At 37.9% G+C, this 27,190-nt stretch overlaps 1 protein-coding gene across 2 annotated transcripts in view; it reads right to left on the minus strand.

The window, feature by feature from the left end:
• LOC149556032 (phosphoesterase) overlaps positions 1–27,190 on the minus strand; it is a 141,883-nt gene that overhangs the window by 55,615 nt on the left and 59,078 nt on the right. For both annotated transcript variants that reach the window (XM_089830153.1, XM_089830154.1), the window contains exons 8-9: positions 3,655–3,771; positions 3,383–3,498 (exon numbers count right to left, since the gene is read on the minus strand). In XM_089830153.1, coding sequence (XP_089686279.1) covers positions 3,383–3,498; positions 3,655–3,771 — 233 coding nt within the window. The remainder of the gene's footprint in view (positions 1–3,382; positions 3,499–3,654; positions 3,772–27,190) is intronic.

Raw genomic sequence — 27,190 nt, forward strand, 5'->3', positions numbered from 1 at the left:
ATTGGAACATCATAAACAAATTTATTATTCATGTTGTGGTGCCGACATTACAGGGGCATTGATTATTAAGAGGTTCAATTTACCCTGTCAACTCATAGATAGATAATTTCTCTCTATCTGCCCCTCTCATTTATTAGTGTTCCACTATTCGATCGAGCCATTAATCTATTCTGAATAATGGAGGCTTCACTAATTAAAAAATATCACTAAGGTAGAATGAAGGATTGAATGGCACTTTAAAGAGGACATATTAGTAATGGTAAAAACTTATCAAAGTGTTTGACAGACAGATGTTATGCTGGGTTTTTGGTATTGTAAATGATTGTCTTATTACCTACGGTATTCATTTGGCATTTTGTGTAATACTTGAAGCATGGAATATTTGTTTGAGCAAGATTGATGATCGACTGAAGTTGTTGAACATCCAAGCAACTTTGCCTCAGAGTAAGGTTCTGATTGGTTAAAAACTTAAAAGTAAAACTCTCAAAGACGTGGCATAAAGGACAAGAACATGTCAAAGATCATTCCTTCCCTGGGCTTGAGACGTTCCTCCATAAGCAACTGGCAGTGAAGTCTCATTTTACCAAGTGTGAGCTTCTTTCTACAAGTCAAAAATTTTGCCCAGCATGTCCACAAATCAGCAGCTCGTGAAGCATTGTAAGGTTAGTCTTGAATGTCAACTCAGAGTTTGCCTCTGCTGAATTGCTGTTAGGAAAGGCCATTACCAGGAGCCAAGCATAAGATCTGATTTAAATTGTCTCACTTCCAATTTCTTTAATATAAATTTTAAATAAACTTCTTTCAACATAGCAGGTGATACTGTCATGCCCCAAGGTCACCAAGCAATGGTGTCATCGCTCATAAGTTTCTCCATCTCCTCCATCTAACTTAAGTTCGGCATACTTAATTGCTTACAACTCTGTGATGGGGTTAAGTTGAAAACAGGTGTCTAATTCTACACTCCTGAGTGTGAAGTACACTTCCTTGACCATCATAACTAGGAATGGTTACCTTACCCATCTTATGCTGCAAATCTATAGTGTGCCCTTGTCCTCTCCTCTACATCTATTTGTGTATTTTACTCCGTAAAAAAATGCCAAAGACATAGATACATGGAAATCTTCATCTAATGACTGGTATTCTATCAAACAATTTATAAAACCCTCACAACCTTCCTACCATCCTACTCGTCGCCTTGGTGGTGTGTCCAAGAATTCAAGCATTAGAGCCCTAGGAGTGTTTCTAATAGCTACCATGGAAATGTTTATGAAAACATTACTATTGTTTCCTTCTCCTTGGTTGCAACAGTTACAATTGTTGTCATGGTTTTCCAAATCACCCTAAAAAATGTTATTTGTGGCAATGGTTTCAATCATCCAAATATACGCTACTATTGTTGTCCCCTAACTAGATCATTTAATATCACCACAATACTGAGATCCTGATGTTCATGTTTGTCGCCCATACTTCCTTTTCTAAATTACACCAAGAACACGTCCTCTTCCCTCGTAACATATAAGTAATAAATGGTCTATCCTTGGGATTCATTAATTATTTTCAAACATCAACAACCCTCTAGGCTGGCAAAATCATATTTCTGATACTACCGTAAGGACCCATACCAAAAATTTATTTGGTCTCTGCAATATTTCCAACAGGTATGAAATATCCCTCACTATTCTCCAAACAATTTGCAATATATTTCCAAAGGATTTTGAAAAATAGTTTGCACACTATAATAGATTTGAAATCAAATTTTTAATCTATTTGTCTCAGGAACAAATATTTGCATTTTATTACAAAATAGCAAATTAATGAAGCCCAGTCATCACTTCATTCATTCATAATTTATCCTCAGTTCAAATCAACTGGTACCTATTCAAATCATACCAGTTGTATGCATATGACCAGAAAGAGATTCTTCAATATCCACAGGTAGAGATGTCTTGGCACTTGGCATTACTCATTAGATTGAAGAGAGCTCTAAAGCGGATGTACAGCCTGTCAACTCTTCCACACGCAAGGAATGGGGAGTTGATTCAGTGTTATCTCCCACAGCCTGTTCTATATCATCGGTCAGTCACTTCCCCCACACAATCAGCAGGTTTCAATGGTGTTGCAAACTTTGGCACTTTCACCCAGAATTCCCACATGCAGCAATGAGGAATGATTTGAGTGTTCTTCATGTCCACAACCGTCTCTATCTATATGCAGTAGTTTGAACTCCATATCAATCAATAACACCATCCATCTATGACCATGAGCAACAAAAGCTACACTCCTGACACAAATGAAAGTCTCAGGTAATCAATACTTCCAATCTGGATTGTATATTTGTCCACGAGTATGGATCCCATTCATTGAAATATCCATTGCCATGGATTTTTCAAAAGTCGGCGTTCTTTTAGCAAATGATGGTTGTCACATGAAAAAGTTATCCACATAATTTGCGGATTAAAAATACACACAGTTAGTTGATTTTAAAAAGCACAAGATTTGATCATAAAAGAACACCTGATTTGCTGACAAAAATAGCACATAAAATTTGCCAATGACTCTTGGGCACAATTTGTAGACAAGCCAATCACGGTTGTTCACAGACTTAAACCTGTGATTTTTTAGATAGAAATGGCCACAATTTTAAAGAATAAAAATCCAATCACAATTTTCAGTTTGCAAAAAAAAATTCATGTGACTCACTATAATAGCATGTTATGAAACGAAACAAAGTAAAAAAAATATTCATTGTGATTCGATCTATGATTACATTGACAATGCATCCCTATATAGAGGCTGGAATCACAGAAAAAACAGTTAATGACAAATGCATGATAAATTATCTAATAATGATACCGAAATGCATTTGAATTGAAGCATGTTTAAATGCCATAAAGAGGATTCGAGCACATCCAAGATCCAAGGAAAATAGAGAGTTTTGAAGGTAACAACTAATTTCACCAAGAATGGGCATCTTATATGTCATCTGAATGTCATAACCATGTCCTATCACTAAATACAGCTTTGTCTGTTTATGCTACTCATTTTTTCTGTATTATGAGGTTTCCATTCAAAGATCACTGCTGGATTTAAAGTGTGTACTGCTTTGTGTAAGCTTCAGGAATGCAAAAGGAGAATTTCTTGCCTGGTTGTCATTCCACCACAGGCATATATATTGTAGTCAATCCCAACAGATCATGTATCAAAACCCTCAATGTATCAGGAATATTGTTTTAGATTTTTCAATGCTCAAAAAAATTCACAATATGATGGAGTGAGCAATAGCGATGTCCAACAATTCAAACACGAGGTAATCATTAGTGATAAATTTAATAAAGTTTGCAAAGAAGAATTGGAAAGTATGTCTAAATAAACAAAACATAACTGTTCCATGTCAACAGCAATTCCAGCATTGAAATGCCGTTCCATTAACCTCCACATTCCTGGCTTTGGTTTCCTGAAAGCATCACCTGTTCCTTCTATTCCACATGCTATAAAAACCTGACACCAGAAACACAAAAATATGCATGTATTTTTCATCCTCGAAATATAGATATTAGATCTTAAGCAAACAGTAACAAATTTTGAAAGAATATTGCTCATATATAACAAAAATAATAGAGCATCGTCAATTCAAATATCATAACTGCAAATCACCTGTATGGGAACCTCAATGCGTTTGATGAATCCTTCCAACCGTCCAACTTTAGAATCTATTGCCTTCTGCCTACTATTTTTCCACCTATCAATGTTGGACTCGTTTGTAAAGATAACCTGGATTTCATGCCATCAGATATCTTCAAAAATGTAACCTGGATTTCGTGTTGCCATCAGATGTCTCCAATGATGTACATGCAATGCAGATGTATAAATACAACTGAATACAAGAAATAAGTCTCAAAAAATTGTAGAATCATCAAAACAAGGTTTTCAGGTCCCTCAAAACTGTATAACTTGCACGTGTCCTTGCATAACTGCTTTACAGCTTCCATAAGCACTTAATGTTCAGAAACTATATAAACAAGTCTTTCCCCAACTAGAATATCCTTTGAATTTCCCCTCTCAAGCCCCTCCACTTAACAGGCTAAAAAGGGGAAGAAATAGAAAGCAATCAGATAATCATAATGTTATTGTTTTTGGTAGCTTCAGCCAGATAAACCCATCGCAGATATATATATATAAGCACTTAATGTTCAGAAACTATATAAACATGTCTTTCCCCAACTAGAATATCCTTTGAATTTCCCCTCTCAAGCCCCTCCACTTAACAGGCTAAAAAGGCGAAGAAATAGAAAGCAATCAGATAGTCATAATGTTATTGTTTTCGTTAGCTTCAGCCAGATAAACCCATTGAAGATATTATATATATATATATATATATATATATATATATATATATATATATATATATATATATATATATTCCCCTCTCAAGCCCCTCCACCCTCTCAAGCCGGTCCACTTAACAGGCTAAAAAGGGGAAGAAATAGAAAGCAATCAGATAATCATAATGTTATTGTTTTTGGTAGCTTCAGCCAGATAAACCATAACGTTATTGTTTTTGGTAGCTTCAGCCAGATAAACCCATTGAAGATACTATATATATATATATATATATACACACACACACACCCCTCTCAAGCCCCTCCACTTAACAAGCTAAAAAGGGGAAGAAATAGAAAGCAGTCAGATAATCATAATGTTATTGTTTTTGGTAGCTTCAGCCAGATAAACCCATTGAAGATATTTTATAATATTTTATACACACACACACACACACAGATTAATATTATATTGATTCATGGAAATTAGTTCTCTCTCTCTCTCTCTCTCTCTCTCTCTCTCTCTCTCTCTCTATATATATATATATATATCATAATAGCCATTATATTAATTACATAATAACAAATAGACATGTCCCATGAAGGGACATGTCTCTTCTTGACTCATTCTCAATATAAATACAAGAGATCACTACCTTTGAAAAACAAATACATTAAAAGCAGTGCTATTACATTTGCAACAATCCTAAAATTCAACACGGTATTAGAGTCAGGCTGCAAATATAAGAATGGATTCAATGGAGCCTTGTACAAGGATCGTAGAAACAAATATGATAAAAAGAAGCGCAAGGGAGGAAGACCATTGACCAAGACATACCGACGGCAAGTTGATTAATTTTGCACCTAGATGACATTACAAAAAGGTGTGGATATCGATTATTTTAAAATCATGTAATTACTAGCTTTCATTGATTACCATGCAATGGGGATATTAAGAAAATGAAACATCAAAAGCTTTGAATCCCAATGGTCTTCAAACATTTCTGCAAACTCCCTTTCATCTTCGAATTCCTCGAAGTTTTACGAACATCACTAATTGGTATGTAGGGGTTTCCATATATTTGGAGTTGTTAAAAAATTCTTATTCGGCTTCACTGTGATTTTCTTTTGGTACTATCATTTGATGCCAAATAATGTCGATGCTACATCTCTACTTCATTTGTCAGACACCTTTATTTACTTCCTACCTATGATTGTCTTTATTATCTTTATTTCCCCAAATATCCATAATTAAGGATAGAAACATTTGTGTAGGTGTTTTACTTCAAGCTCTCTATCACAATCTTTGCAATTCAAAGTAAGAACCAAAAGAAGGATACCTTTAGTGATAGTGACACACTTCAAGTTTGATCATTCGCTTTTGTTCTTGTTTACTTTCTCCCATGGCAATCATTGTATTTTATATCTTGACTTCTAATAACTTGCTAGAGGCTTACAAAGTCTTGCCTCAATCATATAATGTAATCATTGTCGACCGCTATCTGCTTTACAATTGCAATAGATCACTATAGCCGCTGATATGAAGTTAAACAATTGAACATGAACTATTCAATTTAATTCATTTGGTAATCTGTCTTGAAAGTTTATCCATTGTTTTTCAAAACTATTGAACTTGAACCACAACCCACATGGGTGAAAGAGAAGTCATGAGTTTAAAAGGGAAGGGAAGCCTTTCTTATGTAATACAAAAGACTAGTACGAACATAATATCGTAAACTACAACAGGCATATGTAAACGACATGCATAACAAGGTTTACAATATTAAATGATTAAACTAATGCCGATAACGACCAGCCACATTAGGATTTGAGTTTGTGCCGAAGTGCTGGCAAATACGAAGTTTATTTAAGAAGAAATACGTGGGAAACAAAAGTTGTTGACAATCTCTAAACGCATATATGAAGGAAATAAATTTTAGCAGCCATATAATATCACTAAAATGAAAGATCATACTATCAATTGTAGTCATCACATACTATTGATAAAAGGAATTAATTAAATAGAAAGGGTATGGAATACAAGGATAGAAGAATACAAAACAAAAATAAAAATATGATTTTGTGAAGATATTTACATTTATATAAAAAAATTGAAATAAAGTCTCTATGAGAAGCAAAAGTACAAGTAATTCAAGTGTCTCATGAAGAGGAGTCACTTCTAGAGATGTTACCTCTAAGCGATATTAAGTATTTTTTTATTATTACATCTTGAGAACTACCTTTATTTACTTTTTCTAGTTAATCTCTTATTTATATTTTTATACCTATTATAAGAGCTATTCGCATTAATCTTTTCTTTTCTCTCCAGGTATTTTCTTGCAGGTAAAGGAAGATTGATATCAAATTCAGAGGGAGTCTAACACTTCATAAGAGGCAACATTGGATGAGGAGCACCTAAGATTGATATTCAGAGGAAGTCTGAAAATCCATGTGTGTGATTGCATCATTTTAATGGGCTTGCTCCCTGTGTACATCATGAGGAAGTGACGACTTCTAAATGATTATCACTTGTATTTATAGAAGTTATTAAAAGGTGATGACCATACAACAACTTAATCTTCTATTGTGATGGATATCTTATGATGTCTAAGCAGATCATGATAGATTATATTTTGCATGGTGCATTAAGTCCCTTAAAAAGACCATGAATGTTCCAATGGTAAGTATCAGTGAGGATATGTGTGCACATACCTTATGAACATTCTTGAGTACTTGGTGAATGTCATGCAACTTGATGTTCAAGAGGCCATTACTCAAGAGTACTTGGTGAATATCATGAGACTTGATGTTCAGGAGTCCATTACTCAGAGTATTTGGTGAATGTCATGCAATTCGACATTCAGGAGGTGATTACTCGAATACTTGGTGAATGTCTTTCAACTTGGGAATCTCTATTCTGTAAGACATCCTGATCTTTAGATTAGGTCCTTGAAACCTTCTCTACAAGCACCAAAAGCTCTGATACCAATTGTTAGAAATATAAGAGTAACTGAGAGGGAAGGGGTAAAACAGTTACCACAAATATATTTCCCAAATCCTTTAGATGTCAACACAAATCAAAACTCTCATAAAATGTATTTTGTTGAAACTAGGCAAACACATAGGCACTTAGTTAACACTGGCAAATATTGAAACTATTACAGAAGTAATTCGTAAAATACTTGCTCATTATTAACAGAGACCCAGAGGTCAATTTATACAAAAGAATAAAGCGATGTTTCCTTAGGAAACTATCACAAAAAATAGAAATATTCTATTCTAACAAATAAAGCTAAAAAAATGAAAGCTAACTAAAGCTAACTAGATATTTACAATAGATAACCATTAACTAATAATAGATGACTTATCTATTATTGTAATACCCTCCTTTAATGTTTAATCTATCTAGAACATCAAGTTGTTCTCTGAATTTGACAGACTTATCAGGACCAAGAGGCTTGGTGAGAATGTCTACAATCTGATCTATGGTAGGAACATACTGCAGATCAATAGTCTCGTCTTCAACCAACCGTCGTATGTAATGACAATGAACATCCACATGCTTGGTTCGTTCATGGAAGACTGGATTTCGTGCTAACTTGATAACGCCTTCGTTATCAACAAACAAAGTAGTCAGTCCTGCTGGTGACATTTGCATATCCCCAAGCATCCGACGAAGCCAAACAGCTTCACATCCTACCTTAATAGTCCCTCTCTATTCAGCCTCTGTAGAAGACAAAGAAACTGCTTGTTGCTTCTTGCTGGTCTATGTGACTGCACCGAATCCCAAACCGAACACATATCCAGATGTTGACTTTTTATCATCAGCAGAGCCTGCCCAATCTAAATTTGTGAACCCACTGAGTTTAGGATTAAAACTTCAAGAGTACAGAAGTCCATAATCTAAAGTGCCCTTCACATAACGAAGCACACGCTTTGCTGCCATCCAATGATCAGCCTTAGGAGTTGTCATAAAGCGTGAAATATAGCTGACTGCGAAGCTAATATCAAGCCTAGTAGTAGAGAGGTAGACGAGGCTACCTACCAGTTGCAGGTATGTAGTATCATCAACAAAAGGAGAATCAGACTTTGTTGATAACTTGAGACCTTTCTCCATAGGTGTAGATGCAAGTTTGCAATCCTGCATTCGAAATTTGTCTAACAAGGCCCTGGCATATTTGGACTGAGAGATGAATATATCAGAAGATCGTTACCAAACTTCAACACCTAGGCAATAATGCATGAGCCCAAAGTCAGTCATATCAAAAGACTGGCATAAGTTCTACTTGATTCCCTGAATCAAAGATGTCAAACTGCCAGTGATGATCAGATCATCCACATAGATAACCAGAAGGATGATGTCACTGTCAATAGTCTTGATGTACAGATTTGAGTCTGAAGAACTCCTCTTGAAGCCTTGATCACTGAGGTACTTATCAATCTTGATGTACCATGCCCGAGGGAATTGCTTCAAACCATAAAGAGCTTTTACTAATTTGAGAACCTGATGGTCTTTACTAGCAACCTTGAAACTAGGAGGTTGCATCATGTAGACCTCTTCATGGAGATCACCATTTAGGAAAGCACTCTTTATGTCCATCTGATGGACCTTCCAGCCAAACTGTACTGCCATGGCTAGGACTAATCTAATGGTGCTCATCTTTGCAGTAGGAGCAAAGGTCTCCTCATAATCAATGCCCTGACACTGAGAAAAGCCCTTTGCCACTAAACGAGCTTTGTACTTATCCAAAGCACCATCTGATTTGTATTTGATTTTGTAAACCCATTTGCAACCGATGGGTTTCTTCCCTGGTGGAAGATCAAAAAGGATGCAAGTGTTTTTCTTCAGCAAGCTCTGGTGTTCAGATGTCATGGCCTGTTCCCACTCTGGAATTCCTTTAGCCTCAAAATATGTTTGAGGTTCAAACACATTATGAATGTTGGCCATAAGAGCAAAGTTAACAGAATCTATAGTATTGCTCTTTTTTCGAGCAATTCTCCCATCTACGAGCTCATAATCATGAAGATCAGCAAGTGTCTTAGCCCACCACTTAGGCCGGATAGGAGAAGGACCAACAGTAGTACTAGGAGATGCTTGATTAGTAGGATCCGCATCAGAAGACATTGGATCAAACTCAGGTGAAGCATCTTCACAACGAGGTGATCCTGCAGGAGAAGCCGGAGGAATCTGTACAGGTATCACTGGAATAACTGGAGCTACTGGAGCCCTCCCATCAAGTGGACCTAATGGAAGCTGAACTCCCAAATCATGAGCCTGCATAGGCTGGTCTGTTGGATCAGGAACAGGAGAAATAGGCATGAATGGTCCTCGCTGCTCATCAAAGACTACATCACGGCTGTATATAAGATGAGATGTCTCAACATCAATCAGGCGGTAGGCTTTGTGAAGACTGTTATATCTAGCAAGCATCAATTTCTAACTCTTGGCATCCAACTTGGTGCGTGAAGCATCAATGATCCAAACAAAAGCAAGAGAGCCAAAAACCTTCAGGTGACTGATTCTGGGCTTGCGACCTGACCAAGCCTCTTCCGGAGTTTTACCTTTGACTGCCACTGTGGGTGACCGGTTCAACAGATAAACTGCAGTGTTAACTGCTTCTACTCAAAACTGCTTCGGAACATGTCTGTGTTCGAGCATGGAACGAGCCATCTCAGTGATTGTCCTGTTCCGACGTTCAACTACATTGTTCTGTTGTGGCGTGTGGGGTGTGGTGAACTGGCATTGGATGCCATGTGTATCCAAGAAGCTGGAGAAAACATTAGAATAAAATTCCCCCCCATTGTCTGATCTAAGAGTAATAATAGATTTCCCAGACTCTTTTTCAACTAAGGGTTTAAACTTCTGAAATATAGTAAATGCATCGGATTTGTTTTTAAGGAAATACACCCACATTTTTCTACTGAAATCATCTACAAACAACAAAAAATACCTGTACCCAAGAACAGAAGGAGTGGACATAGGGCCGCAGATATCAGCATGAACAAGCTGAAGTACCTGAGAAGCTCGCCAAGAATCGCCACTGAGAAAGGTGTGCGATGTTGCTTCCCAGCCTGACATGCGTCACAAACTCCAAAGTGTTGAGTTTGAATCTCTGGCAAACCAAGAACAAGCTCATCCCAAGCAAGTTGTGAGAGATAATGCACATTTAAGTACCCATATCGTTGATGCCAAAGTGTGCTTATGGAAGATCGCCAAGCAGCCATACCTAAAACCTGAGAATCACCAAAATCAGTAAGTCTAAAAAGACCATGATCCTCAAGACCAACTGCAACAATAGACTTAGTCGCTCGATCAGTGATAGTGCACTGATGTGAACTAAAGGTGACTGCCAAGTGTGGAGAATGTCGCAACAACTGACTGACTGAGAGTAGATTTAGTTCCATCCCTAGAACGTAGTACACATCAAGGAATATGAGATTCCTCCCAACAAACTGAATCTGAATGTTGCCTTTACCGACAACCGTGTACTCTTCGCCGCCACCAAAAATAAAAGAATCTACGTAAGGCTGGTAGTCAGTAAACCAGTCTCTACGGTGAGTGAAATGTCGAGAGGCACCTGAATCAATGTACAAGGCAGACAACTCCACATGATCGTCTCTTAGCCATAAAGGCGTAAAAAGCAAATTTTGCCTGCTTAGTGTGCTCTGCACTATTCGCTTTGAGTTGCGAAACGGATTGCTTAGACTGGGCAGCTAAGCGTTTCCAATATTCAACCTTCATGTGACCAAACTTGAGACAGTAGTTGCATTGAATGTTCTTCTTTCTGGTACCATCAAATGCTAGAGCAAAAGACTTTTGCTGAGATGGTTGTTGAAACTTGCCCTTATCCTTCTGAAAGGATTTCGCAGCAAATGCTTGCTCAGTGGAGGTGGAATTGAAGTTGCTACCATACTGTTGTTTCCCTCGATCTTGCTGAAGCAACAGGGTGCAGAGATCAGTGAACTTTAGATCAACACCAGTAGATGTGATGTTGAGAGTCTCGATAAAATGCTCATAGGATTTTGGTAAACTCCGAAGAGTGATTACAACAATATTCTCTTCCTCCATCTTGCGACCAATGGCAAGTAGCTGATCACGGATTTCCTGAATCCGATTCAGGTGTGCCTGGAGTGTGGCCCACTCATCCATGACAATTGAAAACAGAGTTTTTTTCAAAAAGAAGGCTCTGCTCTTCTCAGAAGTCTCATGAAGACCTTTGAGGTGTGTCCAGATTTCGGCAATTGTCTTGCCGAATGGAATCTGAGAAAGCTGATCATCAGCCACGGATAACTTGAGAAGCATTATTGCCTCTCGATTATTCAGATCCCATGTATCTTGATTAGGACAGCGAGAAGTCAGACGCTTCGTAACACCCAAAACAAGTTGATCAGTGTTCCGATATTCAAAGATTGCAATGATGCACTGCTTCCAGGTTCCATAATTGCGACCATTGAATTTGGAATTATGCTCGAGCAGAATATTTGCCAGAGATGCCATGTTACGTCTTTCAATGAAAATCTGTGTAGGCACATTGTTCGAGGCAAAAATGTGAAAGACCTAGAAGAATCAAAGAGTGACCCGGAAGAGAGCTCGAAACACCCAAAATGAATATGCTATTGTTTTCTAAATCTGTTGGCTCAAAAATCGAGGCACGAAAAATGAGGCACCTAGAAAAAACGGAGGACAACCCAATTGAGCTCTCGAAAAACCGAACAAGAATTTGCAAACAAAAAAAAAATTCTTACTCCAAAAATTAGGGTTTCAAGCCAAAAAACCAGCCGGCGGATTTGAAGGTCAAAGCAACAGAAAAATGGTGTTTGCAGGTCTGAAAAAGATGATTTTGATCAGAACAGGGGCGTATTTGCCTGAGACAAAATAGGCAAAGAGAGTATAGCATAAAAAACTTTGATTTCACCCTCAAAAACACTGTTCCTTGACTGCAAAAAAACAGATGCCAAAACTGAAACCCTAGCTCGCGATTTTCAGATATGATGAGGATCCAAGTTGCAGAAAAACAACCTCTAGATCTATGATTTTCAGCAGCTGAAAAATGATAGTGAACACACGAATTCTTCAAAAAACGGAAAACCCTAGACGGATTTTTGAGAAATAGCAGAAAAAATTCCAAAAATTTTGAAGCAAATAATTTCAAAAAAGTAATTATAGAATTTTGGGAAAAACTTCAAGTATTAATTCTGATACCATATTACGGAAGTAATTGGTAAAATACTTGCTTGTTATTAACAAAGACCAAGAAGTCAATTTATACAAAAGAATAAAGCGATGTTTCCTTAGGAAACTATCAAAAAGAATAGAAATATTATATTCTAACAGATAAAGCTAAAAAAGTGAAAGCTAACTAAAACTAACTAGATATTTACAATAGATAACCATTCACTAATAATAGATGACTTATCTATTATTGTAATAGTAACGAAGAGGATATTCGCTTCCTCTATGCATCTCCACAAGGATATTTTGCTTATCCTTCAAATTCGCTTCTAAGTGCCTATGTATTGATATCTAAGGGATCTGGGATATATTTTTTTTGGTAACTGATTCATCCCTCCCCTCTCAATATATTTGCAACTCCACAAGGATATTTTGCTTATACTTCCAATTCACTTCCTCTAAGCATCCTCTAGTCTTTTTACACTTCTTCTTTCAATCCCACAACTTTATATCTTATACATTGTCAAGTCGGCTTGAATACAACTTATAATAATTAATATTCATCTCCTCAGTCCGCTAAAACCATCAAATAAATTCATTTAACTCAATATGCCAAGACAAGAAAATCCTTCGTTAGCCGACCCTGCTTGGTAAACACTAACCAAAATAGATTTCCCTTCGTTAACCAAGTGAGCTCGGTTAACACTAGTTTTCATGCCAACTTGCTTGGTCTCCCAAGTGAATTTGGTAGACACTACCATCTGCAAATTCTCTTTGGTAACAGAGTGAGCTCAATTAACACTCGTTACAACCAACTTTTGGTCTCCCAAGTGAATTTGGTAGACACTGCCATCTGCGAATTCTCTTTGGTAACCGAGTGAGCTCGATTAACACTCGTTACAACCAACTTTCCTTTCTCTACCGAGTAAACTCGATAGACACTATCTTTTGAACTTGTCATACACTGGTATGCTCGGCAGACACAGAGAACTGTCTTCATCGCCCAAATGAGCAATGCAGACACTAACTGGTGAATGTATTACATTTTGTGTAAAATCAAAGGCAATATACAATTGATCAATTGTTTTCAACAATCTACCTCTTTGCATTGATGGCAACAAAACATGTCATAATACAATAAAATTACAAAGCAAAATAAAATAAGGAAAATATCCTTAGTTTAATTCTGATTTTCATCTATGAGAACTCAACTGTAACAACTCTCTCTGTTAGTGTGAACTCCCTCTGTCAGCAAACTCTTTTGTCTTCAATATTTTCTTTCTTTGATATCAAACCAAGCTCTTTCAAACCATTTCAACTATTCTCCCTCTTTGATATCTCCATCAAAACTCTCTCCTATCAGACTCTTCATAGAATTATGACATCAAAACTCTCTCCCTCTTTGACATCCTGTGGCAAAGATCATGAGCAATGTAGTTTCCCATGTACCTTAAGTACTGATTCATATGCAATCTGTCCTTTAATTACTACATCAACTAGATTGATCTTCAACAATTTTCTGGTTGATGCATCACTAAATGCTACTTAGTGAACTTCAGATAAGGGAATGACCCCTGACTTACCTCTTAGATACAAAAAAGCATTTTTAGGTAATGGCTTGGTGAATATATCTGCAATCTATTCTTTAGTATTTACATATTTTAACCTTACTTCCTTGTCTTGCACTAATTCTCTCAAAAAATCATATTTTATTGCAATGTGCTTGGTTTTGGTGTGCATCACTGGATTGTTTGATATGTTGATTGGAATGGTGTTATCACAAAAGATAACCACTAGATCCTTGATCTCTACCTTCATACCTACCATCAGTTGGAACAATTGACTGCTGCTGCAACATATTTTGCCTCTATTGTTGACTAAGAAACACAATTTTGCTTTTTGCTTGTCCAAGACACTAGTCTTTTACCAAGAAAAAATGTCCCACCATTGGTGCTCAGTTTGTCATCAATGCTTCCTACCCAATCAACATCAATGAAGGCTTTTAACTCTAAGTTGCCTCCTTTCTTGTACTCTAAGCCATAATCTTCAATACCATTTAGATACCTCATGATTCTCTTGATTGCCATCATATGATTTTCTTTAGGATTTGCTGAGAATCTTGTCACCATACAAACTGCAAGAGCAAAGTCAGGTCTAGCATGTACAACATACTGCAACTTAACAATCATTGATCTGTATGTGGTCTGATCTACCTCCTTGAAATCATCATTTTCGAAAAGCTAATGTCTAATAGACATAGATGTTCCAACTAGTCTTGAATCCTCCATTCCAAACTTCTTCGGTATCTCCTTGATATATTTAGATTGAATAGTGTAGATACCATCTTTTTCTATTGAATCTATGATCCAACAAAGAATTGTATGTCTCCAAACATTGACATCTCAAATTCATTACTCATTTCTTTAGAAAAAGGTTTGCATAGGTCATCATAACCAATAAACAATATATCATCTACAAAAAAAATTGCGAGCAATATCTCCTTCTCTGGTCCTTCTTTAATGTACAAACTATTTTTATCATTTGTCCTTTGATGACTATTCTTTATCAAATAACTATGGAGTCTTTCATACTAGGAGCATGTTTGAGACCATATAATACTTTGTGCAATTTACAAACCATATCTCTTTTGCTAGGATCTACAAAACCTTCCAGTTGCAAATCTCAAACCTTCAAGAATGCAGATTTCACATCCATCTGATACACTTTGAAACCTCCATGTGTTGCATATGCAAGTAAAGTTCTAACACCTTCTAATCTTGCTACAGTTGCAAAAGTTTCAACATTGTCAATACCTTCCTCTTGAGAATAACCTTTGCAAACTGACCTCGCTTTTTTTTGTTGAAACTTCTCCATCTTCATTCCGCTTATTTCTGAAAACCTACTTTATGCCAATCACATTCTTATCCATGGGTCTAGAAACAAGACTCCAAGTCTTATTCCTTTCTATCTGCTCTATCTCTTCATTCATTGCTTCAATCCAACTTTTATTATCCAAAAGCATCTTTAACATTTCTAGGTTCAAATTCAGTAAGCAAACATGTACCTTTCAATTTATTCCTTGTCATGGTACATTCTAATTTATCTCCAATGATCTACTCAGGTGCATGGTGCATTTTGACATACCTTACTAATTCAGGTACTTTGGATTTAGAACATGTCTCAACATGATCTTCTAAATCAGGCTCGGGTCCCACCCTTTGTAATCCTTCTAATGATTCGGTAGCAACTTGCTGCATCTCAGTTGCTTCTGACTCGGGTCCTTCAGACTATGACTTAGGTTGCACTCGTTGCAACTCGGGTACTTTTGGGGACTCGGGAGATGAAGCTTCGTAACTTTCAATTGGATTAGGCAATGTATCAAGTTCATAGTATAGTGATCTTGTGAGTGGTTAGATTTAAACACTAAATGCTTTACTTCTACAGGAGTACCCTAGGAATATGCCTTCATCACTTTTGACATCAAATTTACCTTTCCTAGACTCCTTCAAGATATAACATTTGATACCAAATACCTTCAAGTAACTTACATTGGGTTTATAGTCATACCATAGTTCATAAGGTGTTTGATTTGAGTCTTTCTTCAGTTGTACTTTGTTTAAGGTATGAACTGTTGTACCGATTGCTTCCTTCCAGTATTTGATTGCAACATTCTTTTCACTCATCAAGGTTCTTGCGCAATCCACGATAGACATGTTCCTTCTTTCTGTTATACCATTCTACTAAGGTGTACAGGGATCGATACTTGTCTTTTGATTCCTTTCTTAGTGTAGAATTCATTGAATTCATTTGAGATGAATTAACCTCCTCTGTCTGACCTTAGACATTTCAATTTCTTTCCTATTTCTTTCTCAACTCTAGCCAAATACCACTTGAACTTTTGAAAAGCTTCAGACTTATCCTTTAAGTACATTACAGTCATCATTCTAAAATAATCATCAACTAATAAAATAAAATACTTATCTCTACTATAACTCTCAATGCCAATAGGTCCGCAAAGGTCTGTATGAATCAGCTTCAAGACTTCTTTTGAATGATAGTTCTTGCTTTTGAAAAAAGTCTTTCCCATCTTTCCAATTTGACAATTTTTGCATAGACCCATATCAGGTTTCCTCAAACTAGGAATAACTCTAACTCTTTTGTTTTTGCTTATCTTGACCAGGTTATCAAAGTTTACATGACATAACCTCTTATGCCATAACTAGCTTTCTTCTACTTGAGCAATGAAACATGAACTCTCACTGAGATTTAAGTAAAATAAGTTACCCTTTGTCTGATTACCAGACCCAACCAACTTTTATTTTCCATCTAGTAGCTTGGCCTTCCCATTCATGAATTCTACCTTGAATCCAATGTTATTCAACTATGCCACACTCAATAGATTATGCTTCAATCCTTCAACCCAGTAAGCATTGTCACATCTAGGTTCATTGGTTAGTGAATACAACCTTTTCCTTTTATACAACAAGGTTCATTATTTCCAAATCTAACACTTCCAGCCTCATAGTATTCTATATGTTCAAACTTTGATTTGTCACTAGTCATATGGTGAGAGCAACCACTATCAATATCCATGTATCATTCTTAATAACATGAGAAATAAGTGCCATCTTATCTAACTCATCGTTTAATTCATCTTTTACAACTATATAGACCATTTCATCATTATCACTACAATCAAAATCTTTAACCATAAAACAAGATTTCTTACCTTTGTCTTTATAGTCCTTGTAGCTCTTGAATTCCTTCTTGCCTTTGAACTTACTGCTTTTCTTTTAATATTTGCATTCTCTATTTGAACAACTTGCAGCAATGTGACAAACTTCTTCACATGAAAAGTAGGCTAGAGGAATCTTACCTTTGTACTTTCCTCTGCCTTTGGGTTATTTCCTTGCAAGTAGGGCTTCAATAACTTCAAGATCACTGTCAAAACTTTCTTCCTCTTCTTCACTTTCTAATTGTTTAGCTTATGATTCCACCTTTCTTCTTGAGTGAAAGCGGCTTCAAATGTAGACTCAATGCCTTTGGAACTAGGAACATAGTTATCATAGTTATCCAACTCAAAAGTTGTCAATCTTCCCACCGGAGCATCCAGGTTTATCTTATTATTTGAATCACATCTCATCTCTTGAATAGCAAATACTCTAATTGCATAGATAAGAAGAAGGGTTCTGAGTACCTTGCTTACAACTGTTTTATCATCAATGTTTCCTCCAGAGGCTTTGATTGCACTAACACTGGCTTTAATTAGCTCAACATATTTTGCAATCTTTTCATCCTCTCTCATTCTCATCTAATCAAACTGGCCTCTAAGACTTTATGCTTTGACTCTCCTTACATTGTCATCACCTCCATAGATATCCTTTATTTAGGTCAACATTTCATGAGCAGTGGTGCAGCCTTTGCCCTCATCAAATTCAGCATAGTCAAGATAAAAAGCAATATCAATCATCATTATGTTATATTTTTCTTTTCAACAATTTCTTCAAATGTCAATGTTCCTATAGGAGCCTTGTATTGATTATCCAGAGATTTCAAACCTTAATCACTAGTAGTTGCCAAATGTAACCTCATAAATTCTTGCCATGCTGCAAAGTTGTCCCTGTTAAACTTGGGAATCTCTCTTCTGTAAGACATCCTGATCTTTGCCTTAGGTTCTTGAAACCTTCTCTGCAAGCACCAAAAGCTCTGATACCAATTGTTGGAAATATAAGAGGAGTTACTGAGAGGGGAGGGGTGAATCTGTTACCCAAAAAATGTATCCCAGATCCGTTAGATGTCAATACAAAACATAAACTCTGATAAACTGAATTCTATTATAACTCGGCAAACACACAGGCACTCGGTTTACACTAACAAATGGTGTAGCTTGATAAGTACTGAAATTATATCTATTTCTTGCCAAATACTGAATATACAGATCTTTAAGTGATAAATGTGATTATCCTTAGTTAACTTAGCTGCAAATAGCATGAACACAAGTGACAGCAAGATTTAACATGAAAACCCAATTTGGAAAAAAATCACCAATTGCAACTAATTATTGTTTTTACTCTTCTAAAGTGAGCCTTGTTAGAAGCCAACCTTGTTTAAAATTACAAAACACACTATTAGGTGTGACCCTATTAAAGGATTTAATCACCTTGTTAGGAGTGGCCTTGTTAAAGGTCTTCAAGACACTTCGAGTAGAAATGCTACCTTGTTAGAAGATTTACAAATAGTTGTTAACCCAACTCTATTAAGAAATTTAAATCACTGCTACAATGGTTAGAGAGTAACAATGATATGACCTAATTTCTAATGCAACTGAATTGCTGATTACAAATCTCAATTCTGGCTTGAATATTTGATCCTTTCTGATCGAATGTATCTTTGCAGCTCCACAAGGATATTCTGCTTATCCTTCCAATTTGCTTCCTCTAAGCATCCTCTTATCTTTTTACAAATCTTTCAACCCCACAACTTGTCCTTATATTTATATCTTATACATTGTCAAGTCGGCTTAAATACAACTTAGAATAATTAATATTCATCTCCTCAATCAACTAAAACCATAAAATAAATTCATTTAACTCAATATGCCAAATAGACACTGACCAAAATAGATTTTCCTTCGTTAACCAAGTGAGCTCGATTAACACAGGTTTTCATGCTAACTTGCTTTGTCTCCCGAGTGAACTCGATAGACACTGTGATCTGCAAATTCTCTTTGGTGACCAAGTGAGCTTAGATAACACTCGTTATCTTCCAACTTTCCTTTATCTCCCAACTGAACTCGATAGACACTGTCTTCTAAACTTGGTATACACTGGAATGCTCGGCAAACACAAAGAAGTGTCTTCATCGCTCAATTGAGCTTGGCAAACACTAACTAGTGATGTATGACATTTTGTGTAACATCAAAAACAATATACAATTGATCGATTGTTTTTAATAAATACCTCGCAATGATGAACTAATAGATGAAATGCACAAAGACTTTTTTTTGAAGATAAACTTCATATCTAGATATCATCAAATCAAGGTATGAGAAAACGATGTGGAAAAGACCAATCACCAAAATTGACCTGCACTGTGTCCTGTCGACTTACTAAAAATAGTAAGTATGCCTGAAACTAAGTAAATCAACTTTGTTTTGGCCAAACTAGAAATGACTAGGGCAAAACACTTCAAGATCCCATTAAACCCTTCGTTAGCCCTCGGGACCATGTAGAACAAGGCTAACGCACACACACTTGGTCACTGCTAAAATGGGGACATTACAGTCCGCCCCCCTTGAAATTGCTTGTCCTCAAGGAATCTCAGTCCAGCTTGCTGAATAACCTGCTCACTCTCCCATGTAGAATCTTCCTTCGGCAGGTCTTTCCATCTGACCAAATACTCCTTCACTATCCTGTTTCTAAGCTTCCTCTCTCTAGTGTCCAAAATAGCCTCGAGTACTAACACAAGCTTCCCCTCCTCATCCAAAGGGGGTAAATCTGCTGAAGGCACTACACTCTGACCAATGGGTAAATCTGCTGAAGGCACTACACTCTGACCAATGGCTTTCTTAAGCCTAGACACATGAAACACATTGTGCACTCGATTGCCCTCTGAAAGCTCAAGCTCATAGGCGACTTTGCCCACTTTGCGAATCACCCTATAGGGACCATAAAATCTAGGTTTCAACTTTTCAGCTCCGCTCTTCTTGAGCGATGACTATCTATATGGTCGTAGCCTCAAGTAAACCATATCCCCTACCTCGAAGCTACGCTCTATTCGGTGCTGATCAGCATACAATTTCTGTTGATTCTGGGCCTGTTGTATATTCTCTTTGAGCACTTTCCGAATGTCCTGACTATCCTGCAATAAGTTTTTGGCTTTGGGCACTCTACTGTTCCCCAAAACTAAATCCATGAAGCTAGGTGCTTCATAACCATAGAGTGCCATGAAAGGAGTCATCTTGATGGACATATGATAAGTGGTGTTATAACAATACTCTCCCAAATGCAACCATCTGATCCAAGCCTTTTGTTGTGCAGTTACATAGTTCCTCAAATATCTTTCCACCCATTTATTCACAATCTCTGTTGGCCCATCTGTTTGCGAATGATAACTAGTGCTAGGTGTAAGATCTGTACCACACAACCTAAACAACTCTTGCCAAAAAACACTCATAAACTTACTATCCCGATCGCTGACAATGAATCTGGGCAGCCCATGTAACCTGAATATCTCTCTAAAGAAAAGATCTGCCACCTATGTTGTTGTGTAAGTGGACGGAATAGCAAAGAAGTGAGCAAACTTCGTCAAGCGGTCCACCACCACATAGATGCAATCCCTTCCTTGCACTCGTGGTAAACCAATGATGAAGTCCATCGAAATACTTTCCCATTTCCTATCAGGAATGGGCAAGGGCTGTAATAAACCTGTAGGAAATGTGTGCTCTCCCTTATTCTATTGACAAACCACACACTCCCTGACATACCTTTGAACATCATCCTTGAGCCCTTTCCATGAAAACCGCTCTTGGATTTGCCAATAGGTCTTGAAGACCCCCGGATGTCCAACTGTGGGTGCATCATGAAATGCCTTCAGTATCGCCTCTCTCAAATGTGATGACGGAATTAAATAAACCCTATCCTGAACTCTGATCAATCCATCTATCACCTCATAGTGATCATCCTGTATGGTACCTGAAATCAATCCAGAAGCCCAAGCATCTCCAACATACTCTGCTATAATCCGATCTCTCCAATCTCCTGCAATCTCTGCCAGAGCACATAAGTGAGGTCTCAGAGATAAGGCATCAGCCACCACATTTTTCTTACCTTTGACAAACTCTATGTCAAAGTCATAAGCCTGCAATTTAGTGACCCATTTTTGTTGCCAGTCATTAAGATCACGCTGGCCCATGAAGTATTTAATACTGTTGTGATCAATCTTGATCACAAAACGTCCACCTACCAAATATGATCGAAATTTGGCCAATGCATGCATTATGGCCAACATCTCCCGATCATAGACAGAATAACTCTTCTCAACTCCCCGGAGCTTCCTACTCTCGAATGCAATGGGATGCTTCTCCTGCATCAATACTGCTCCAATCCCATCACCTGATGCATCACAATGAAGCTCAAAAGGCTTCGTGAAATCCGATAGAGCTAGAACTAGACATGAAGACATTGCCTGCTTGAAATGCTCAAAACACCTCTGTGTTGCCCCTATCCACACGAAGGCTCCTTTCCTAGTAAGATCTGTCAAGGGTGTAGCAATCTGTGAGAATCCCTTAACAAACCTCCTATAAAAACCACATAAACCAAAGAATCCCTTAAGCTGTGTAATGTTTGTGGGAGTAGGCCACTCTACAATAGCTCTAATCTTTTCGGGATCAACCTGAACGCCATCTGCACTAATGATATGCCCAAGGTAAAGGAGCTTAGTCATGCCAAACTCACATTTAGATTCCTTGGCATACAATGACTCTCTCTCCAGAATAGATAACACCTCCTCCAGATGATGTAAGTGCTCCTCCCAAGTCTTACTGAAGGCCAAGATGTCATCAAAGAAGATCAAGACAAATCTCCTCAGCTGCTTCCTGAATACCTGGTTCATACAACTCTGAAATGTAGCAGGTTCATTGGTTAGACCAAATGGCATAACCATGAACTCAAAGTGGCCATAGTGACATTGAAAGGTTGTTTTCTCAATGTCCTTTGCTCTCATCCTGATCTGATGGTATCCGGATCGCAAATCAATTTTGGTGAAGAAGCATGCCCCATGCAACTCATCAATCAGCTCGTCAATCCTAGGAATGGGATACCTATTTTTAATTGTTTTCTTATTCAGTGCCCTGTAATCGATGCACATGCGCATCGTCTCATCCTTCTTCTTTACCATTACTACTACTGAAGCAAAGGGGCTCTTACTGGGCCTTATATGCCCCATCTCCAACAAATCCTTAATCGCCTTCTCTATCTCATCCTTGTGTTTCTTAGGATGACGATACGAAGTAATCATAACTGGTTTGGCTCCCTCCTCGAGCTCAATAACATGTTCCATCCCTCTGTCAGGAGGAACCCCATGAGGAATATCGCTAAATACTTTAGCGTGTCTATCAAGCATCTTCTGGATATCTGGTGGATGACTCTTTTCTTGTGGCTCTAGTGAAGTTGGCATAATGTACCACTTTGCCACCCACTCTATGTCATCATAACGAAAAAGTCTCTGCATTCTCCTCAAGGACACTACTCTGCAACCTCCATTTGAAAGTCCTCTAAGTACCACAGTTCTGCCCTCATGCTGGAATCTCATCTCCAATTTCGCTAGGTTGAGTGTGAACTCAACTAGTGAAGCCATCCATGTCATGCCGAGGATGACATCATAATCTCCCATGTCCACAACATAGAACTCATCCTCCAACTCATAGCCATCTCCAAACCTGATGCAAAGATTAGATATCTTCCGAGTGCATAATAATTTATTACCGTTAGCCACCATGACTCTAAACCCATCATGCTCCTCCGTCTGTAACCCTCTCCTGGCTACCAACTGTGCATCTATGAAGTTATGTGTAGCCCCAGTGTCAATAAGAGATATCACTTTCTGCCCCTGGATAGTACCCCTAACCTTAAATGTGATTGCCTTTTGGGCCCCTGTCAAGCGTACCAATGATCTATCATCCTTAGGAATGTTGCTCTCCTCTATAGTGTTACCCTCATCTGAATCGGAGTGCTAATCCTCCCCCTCTGACTTTGACTCTTCTGCTGAAAAATACTCCATTTGATTTGCCTTAGCCTTGGGAGAACATTTATGAGATAAGTCCCAAGGCTCTCTACAATGGAAGCACAGCTTCTTCTTTCGAAGTTCATTCAAGGTTTCATTGTCTAGTCCTTTTGATCCTTCTTTGGATTTGCTATACTCTTTCTGAAATGGTTTTTTGTCTTTGTCCTTGCGTTAGGAAGAATCTGTTGAATAGTTTTTTCCTTTGTATACCGAAGGGGTTAAATCTCGTGCCTTTTTAGTTGCTTCAGCTAAGATGAGTTGATCATGTCCCTTCACCCAACCTCGTAATGGATCAGCAAGACCATCACAAAATAACACCACCAATCTCCTAGGAGAGATATCAGTAACAAGTACAGACAAGCGCTGAAACTCGGCAATGTAAGCATCCACAGAACCTGACTGTTTTAACTGTGCTAGCTCCTTGAAATGTAACTCGAGATCCCTAGTGTCAAATCTCTCAATCAATGTTTCGGTGAATTCCTCATAGGATGTAATCTGATTATGCCCCAAAGTCACTATGCCATGATGCCACCATTCATGTGCAATGCCATCCAAGTGCATAGCCGCATACTTGATAGCCTCCTCCTCGAGCATAGGATTTAGCTGCAAGTATGTATCTACCTTCTGCACCCAAGCTCGTGCAATCATCTTCCCTGAAGCATCATAATCAAGTAAAAAAAGTTTTCCAACTTTCTTTCTCAGCTCAAAGTTTTGATTCCTTCCTCCTGCCCTAGGCATGTGTCTCATCCTCAAGTCCATATAATCTCTGAGGGAAATATCCGCCTAAAACTCTGGTCCACTAGCCTCCCAGTCCCTCCTGAACTGATCCTGTAACTCAGTAATTTGCAGTTCGTTTACTGGTTGAACCAGATCTCTGGGTGGGAAAGTGGGTAGAAGAGGTCTCGAGCTCGCAATCCGCACTGGGCGTGCAACGTGTCTAAAGTTATCAGCCTCATTCCCATTGTTGCCATGTTCATTATTACCATTAATGTTATTCTCAGGACCATTGTTGTTGCCTTGGCCTCCATGGTTATTGTTTCCCCCATTGTTATTGTTTCCCTCATTGTTATTGTTTCTGTTGTTGGCATCACCTGGATTAATATTGACACCCATTTGTCTAGCCATGAGCTGGAACATCATGTCCATTCGCCTATTCTGCTCCTGCTGCATACACTGCCCCTGCTCTAATGTATCCAGTAACCGTCTGAACATTACCTCCCCCTGATTTGGACCGGCATTCCCACCTCCGGCTAATCCTGTATTCCTATCATCTCGATCACCCATATTGTTGTCCTGATCAAAGAATATCTCCTCTGTGCCTGTATGGCTGGATTCAATGTCCACCTGCACGGATGTACTAGACTGTTTGCTTTGCAAGTCTGAAATCCTATTTTGTCTTGCTCTGGTATCGCGAAAATTATCAAACCCCTCTCGCATGCTCAAACATAAATGCTTAGCCTGTGTTTTTTTTATTTATTTCTAATTTTAGTGTTTTGACATTTCGTCAAACACTTTTCCCTTTATCCGGTTGTTCCAAATTCCCTATAAGACCTCCACAAGATGGCAGGACTTATAGCTCTGATACCACTGTAATGGGCACCCCTGAATATCCCAAAAAACTAAACCAAATTGCTGAAAGGAATTATGTCAAACAGTTTGCATTCAACCTCTTATTTCTTCGTTTAATGTTTTAAACCCCTTATAACTCCGGAAATCAAACGTTTATTTGTTTGTTGTGTTTTGTGCATGGAATGGGTATCGTACAACATAAACAAGAAAGAAACTACAATAATATGCAAAGTGGAAATGAACTGCTGCCAATAAAATGTTATTTTCAGAATTCATAAAACCAAATACATGGTAGATTTATCAACTCACTAATTACTTCAACATTATTGACATAATACTCCAGCTCATGCTTTCGAACTTGCTGCTACAGTGCCGCGTGAATAGTGTCGCGTGAATAGTGCCGCGTGAATAGTGTCGCGTGAATAGTGTTGCGTGAATAGTGCCGCATGAACAGTGCTGCTACAGTACTTTGTTCTTCGATCAGTCCACTACCTTCGTAATATCATTCCCTCAAAGCGGCATAAGCGTCAAACAAGTAGTGAAGAAGATATAAGCAAAATACCAAATCTGTCTGTAGCTGGAAATGCAACTAAACTGCCTGATAATGAAGCCGATAACAAAGAATTCCAAAGGCCAAACCCCAAAGTAATGACCTCTAGAATGTTACAAAAGAGGATAAACGTCCTCAAATGCCAAGAACGGAGCTGCAACTCACACACCAATTTCTTCTCATATTCAACCTGTCTAATGAAGCCACAAATGCTTCCTTTTATTCTATTTCCAAGGGTCCGCTCAACTCATATGGGCAATGTGGGAAAAAGATGTGTAATAGATAAAACATATATTAAAATACCCCTTATGTCTCCCTTGGGTACACATCCCCATAAAATAAATATTAAAGTAACACTTCAATATTTTATAATTAAATTAGACGTTACTTTAATAAAACTTCAGGCATTAAAATGTATTAGCAATCGGACTCTGAATAATGCGAGTGATAGCTCATCGAAAAGCTCTCACCAAGGAGTATCAAATCCAATCACCAAAATTGACCTGCACTGTGTCCTGCCGACTTACTAAAAATAGTAAGTATGTCTGAAACTAAGTAAATCAACTTTGTTTTGGCCCAAACTGGAAATGACTAGGCCAAAACACTACAAGATCCCATTAAACCCTTCGTTAGCTCTCAGGACCATGTAGAACAAAGCTAACGCACACACACTTGATCACTGCTAAAATGGGGACATTACACTTTGTCACAGGCTTATAACCCCCAAGTGTAGCAAATTAGCTCCACTTGATTTGAATCTTGCCAATGGTTTTAGTATCATACATCCTATCAATGCACCTAAAGAACCCTTCCTTCACCTTATCATCCTAAATCAATGCAACTCTAACAAGCCTATCCATGTACCACTTGGGGATCAATGAGTAAGAAGACATTGCAAGGGAGTGTTCAAGTTGTCTCATTTGCACTGAATAATTAGTTGAATGTGCTTATTGTAGAATGTTAAAGTGGGGTCCTCTCGTAAAAATGAAATCATTTGGTCAAGCATAGAATCGATGCACTCAAACACCTCTCCAAGGGTACGTACATCCTAATCCCCATATACGATGACCTAAAAACTAGAGCGATGATAAAGACTATGTATTTTGCATCCTTCTTTACTATCTCCTTCACCATCTTCCCTGCTCCGTCTTGGCCTTATCCCATCGATTCTTATCTTTAATTATAACCATGACTTGTAGTGACTCTTGCAATTCAAGCATTCTCTCCAAGAGAATGACACAGGATGCATAGCTGATCTCAAATGGTTTCAAGAACATTGTGAAGCTCCTAAAGAGTGCATGTGAAGTGTGGTAGTTGTAGATCATCTCTAGGATTGTTGACCACTTCTCTACTGCAATCAAATCTTTACCATGTCCTTTAACACATTGTTTACAACATGCACACAACATGGAGCCCACCAAATAGGTCATTATGCTACCTCAAGAAACTTCTCTACAACTTTACACACATGCTACTTTTTGTCGCTACTTAGACTACATTTTTTGGCCAAAACTCTACAATAGTTGTCTAAAGGATGACAATTTGAAAAATCAGCATCATTTCAATGCTTTGATCAATCAAGTGCCTTCAGAAAGAATGGCCCCTTTGAGCATGTACCTATGACATTGATGACTGGATGATGCTTGATGTCCATCTAGCCATCCATAACTATATTGCATCCAAATTCAACCCAACATGCCCTCATCATCTCCATCAGTGCATTGATCTTGGGATAGTTGTTGTCCAATATCATATTCCTCAATTTGTACTCAATGGTAAATATGATGCCCTTCCCTT

The sequence above is a fragment of the Cupressus sempervirens genome, chromosome 5, assembly GCF_028749045.1.
Source record: "Cupressus sempervirens isolate cs-2001-9-10 chromosome 5, ASM2874904v1, whole genome shotgun sequence".
NCBI lineage: Eukaryota > Viridiplantae > Streptophyta > Pinopsida > Cupressales > Cupressaceae > Cupressus > Cupressus sempervirens.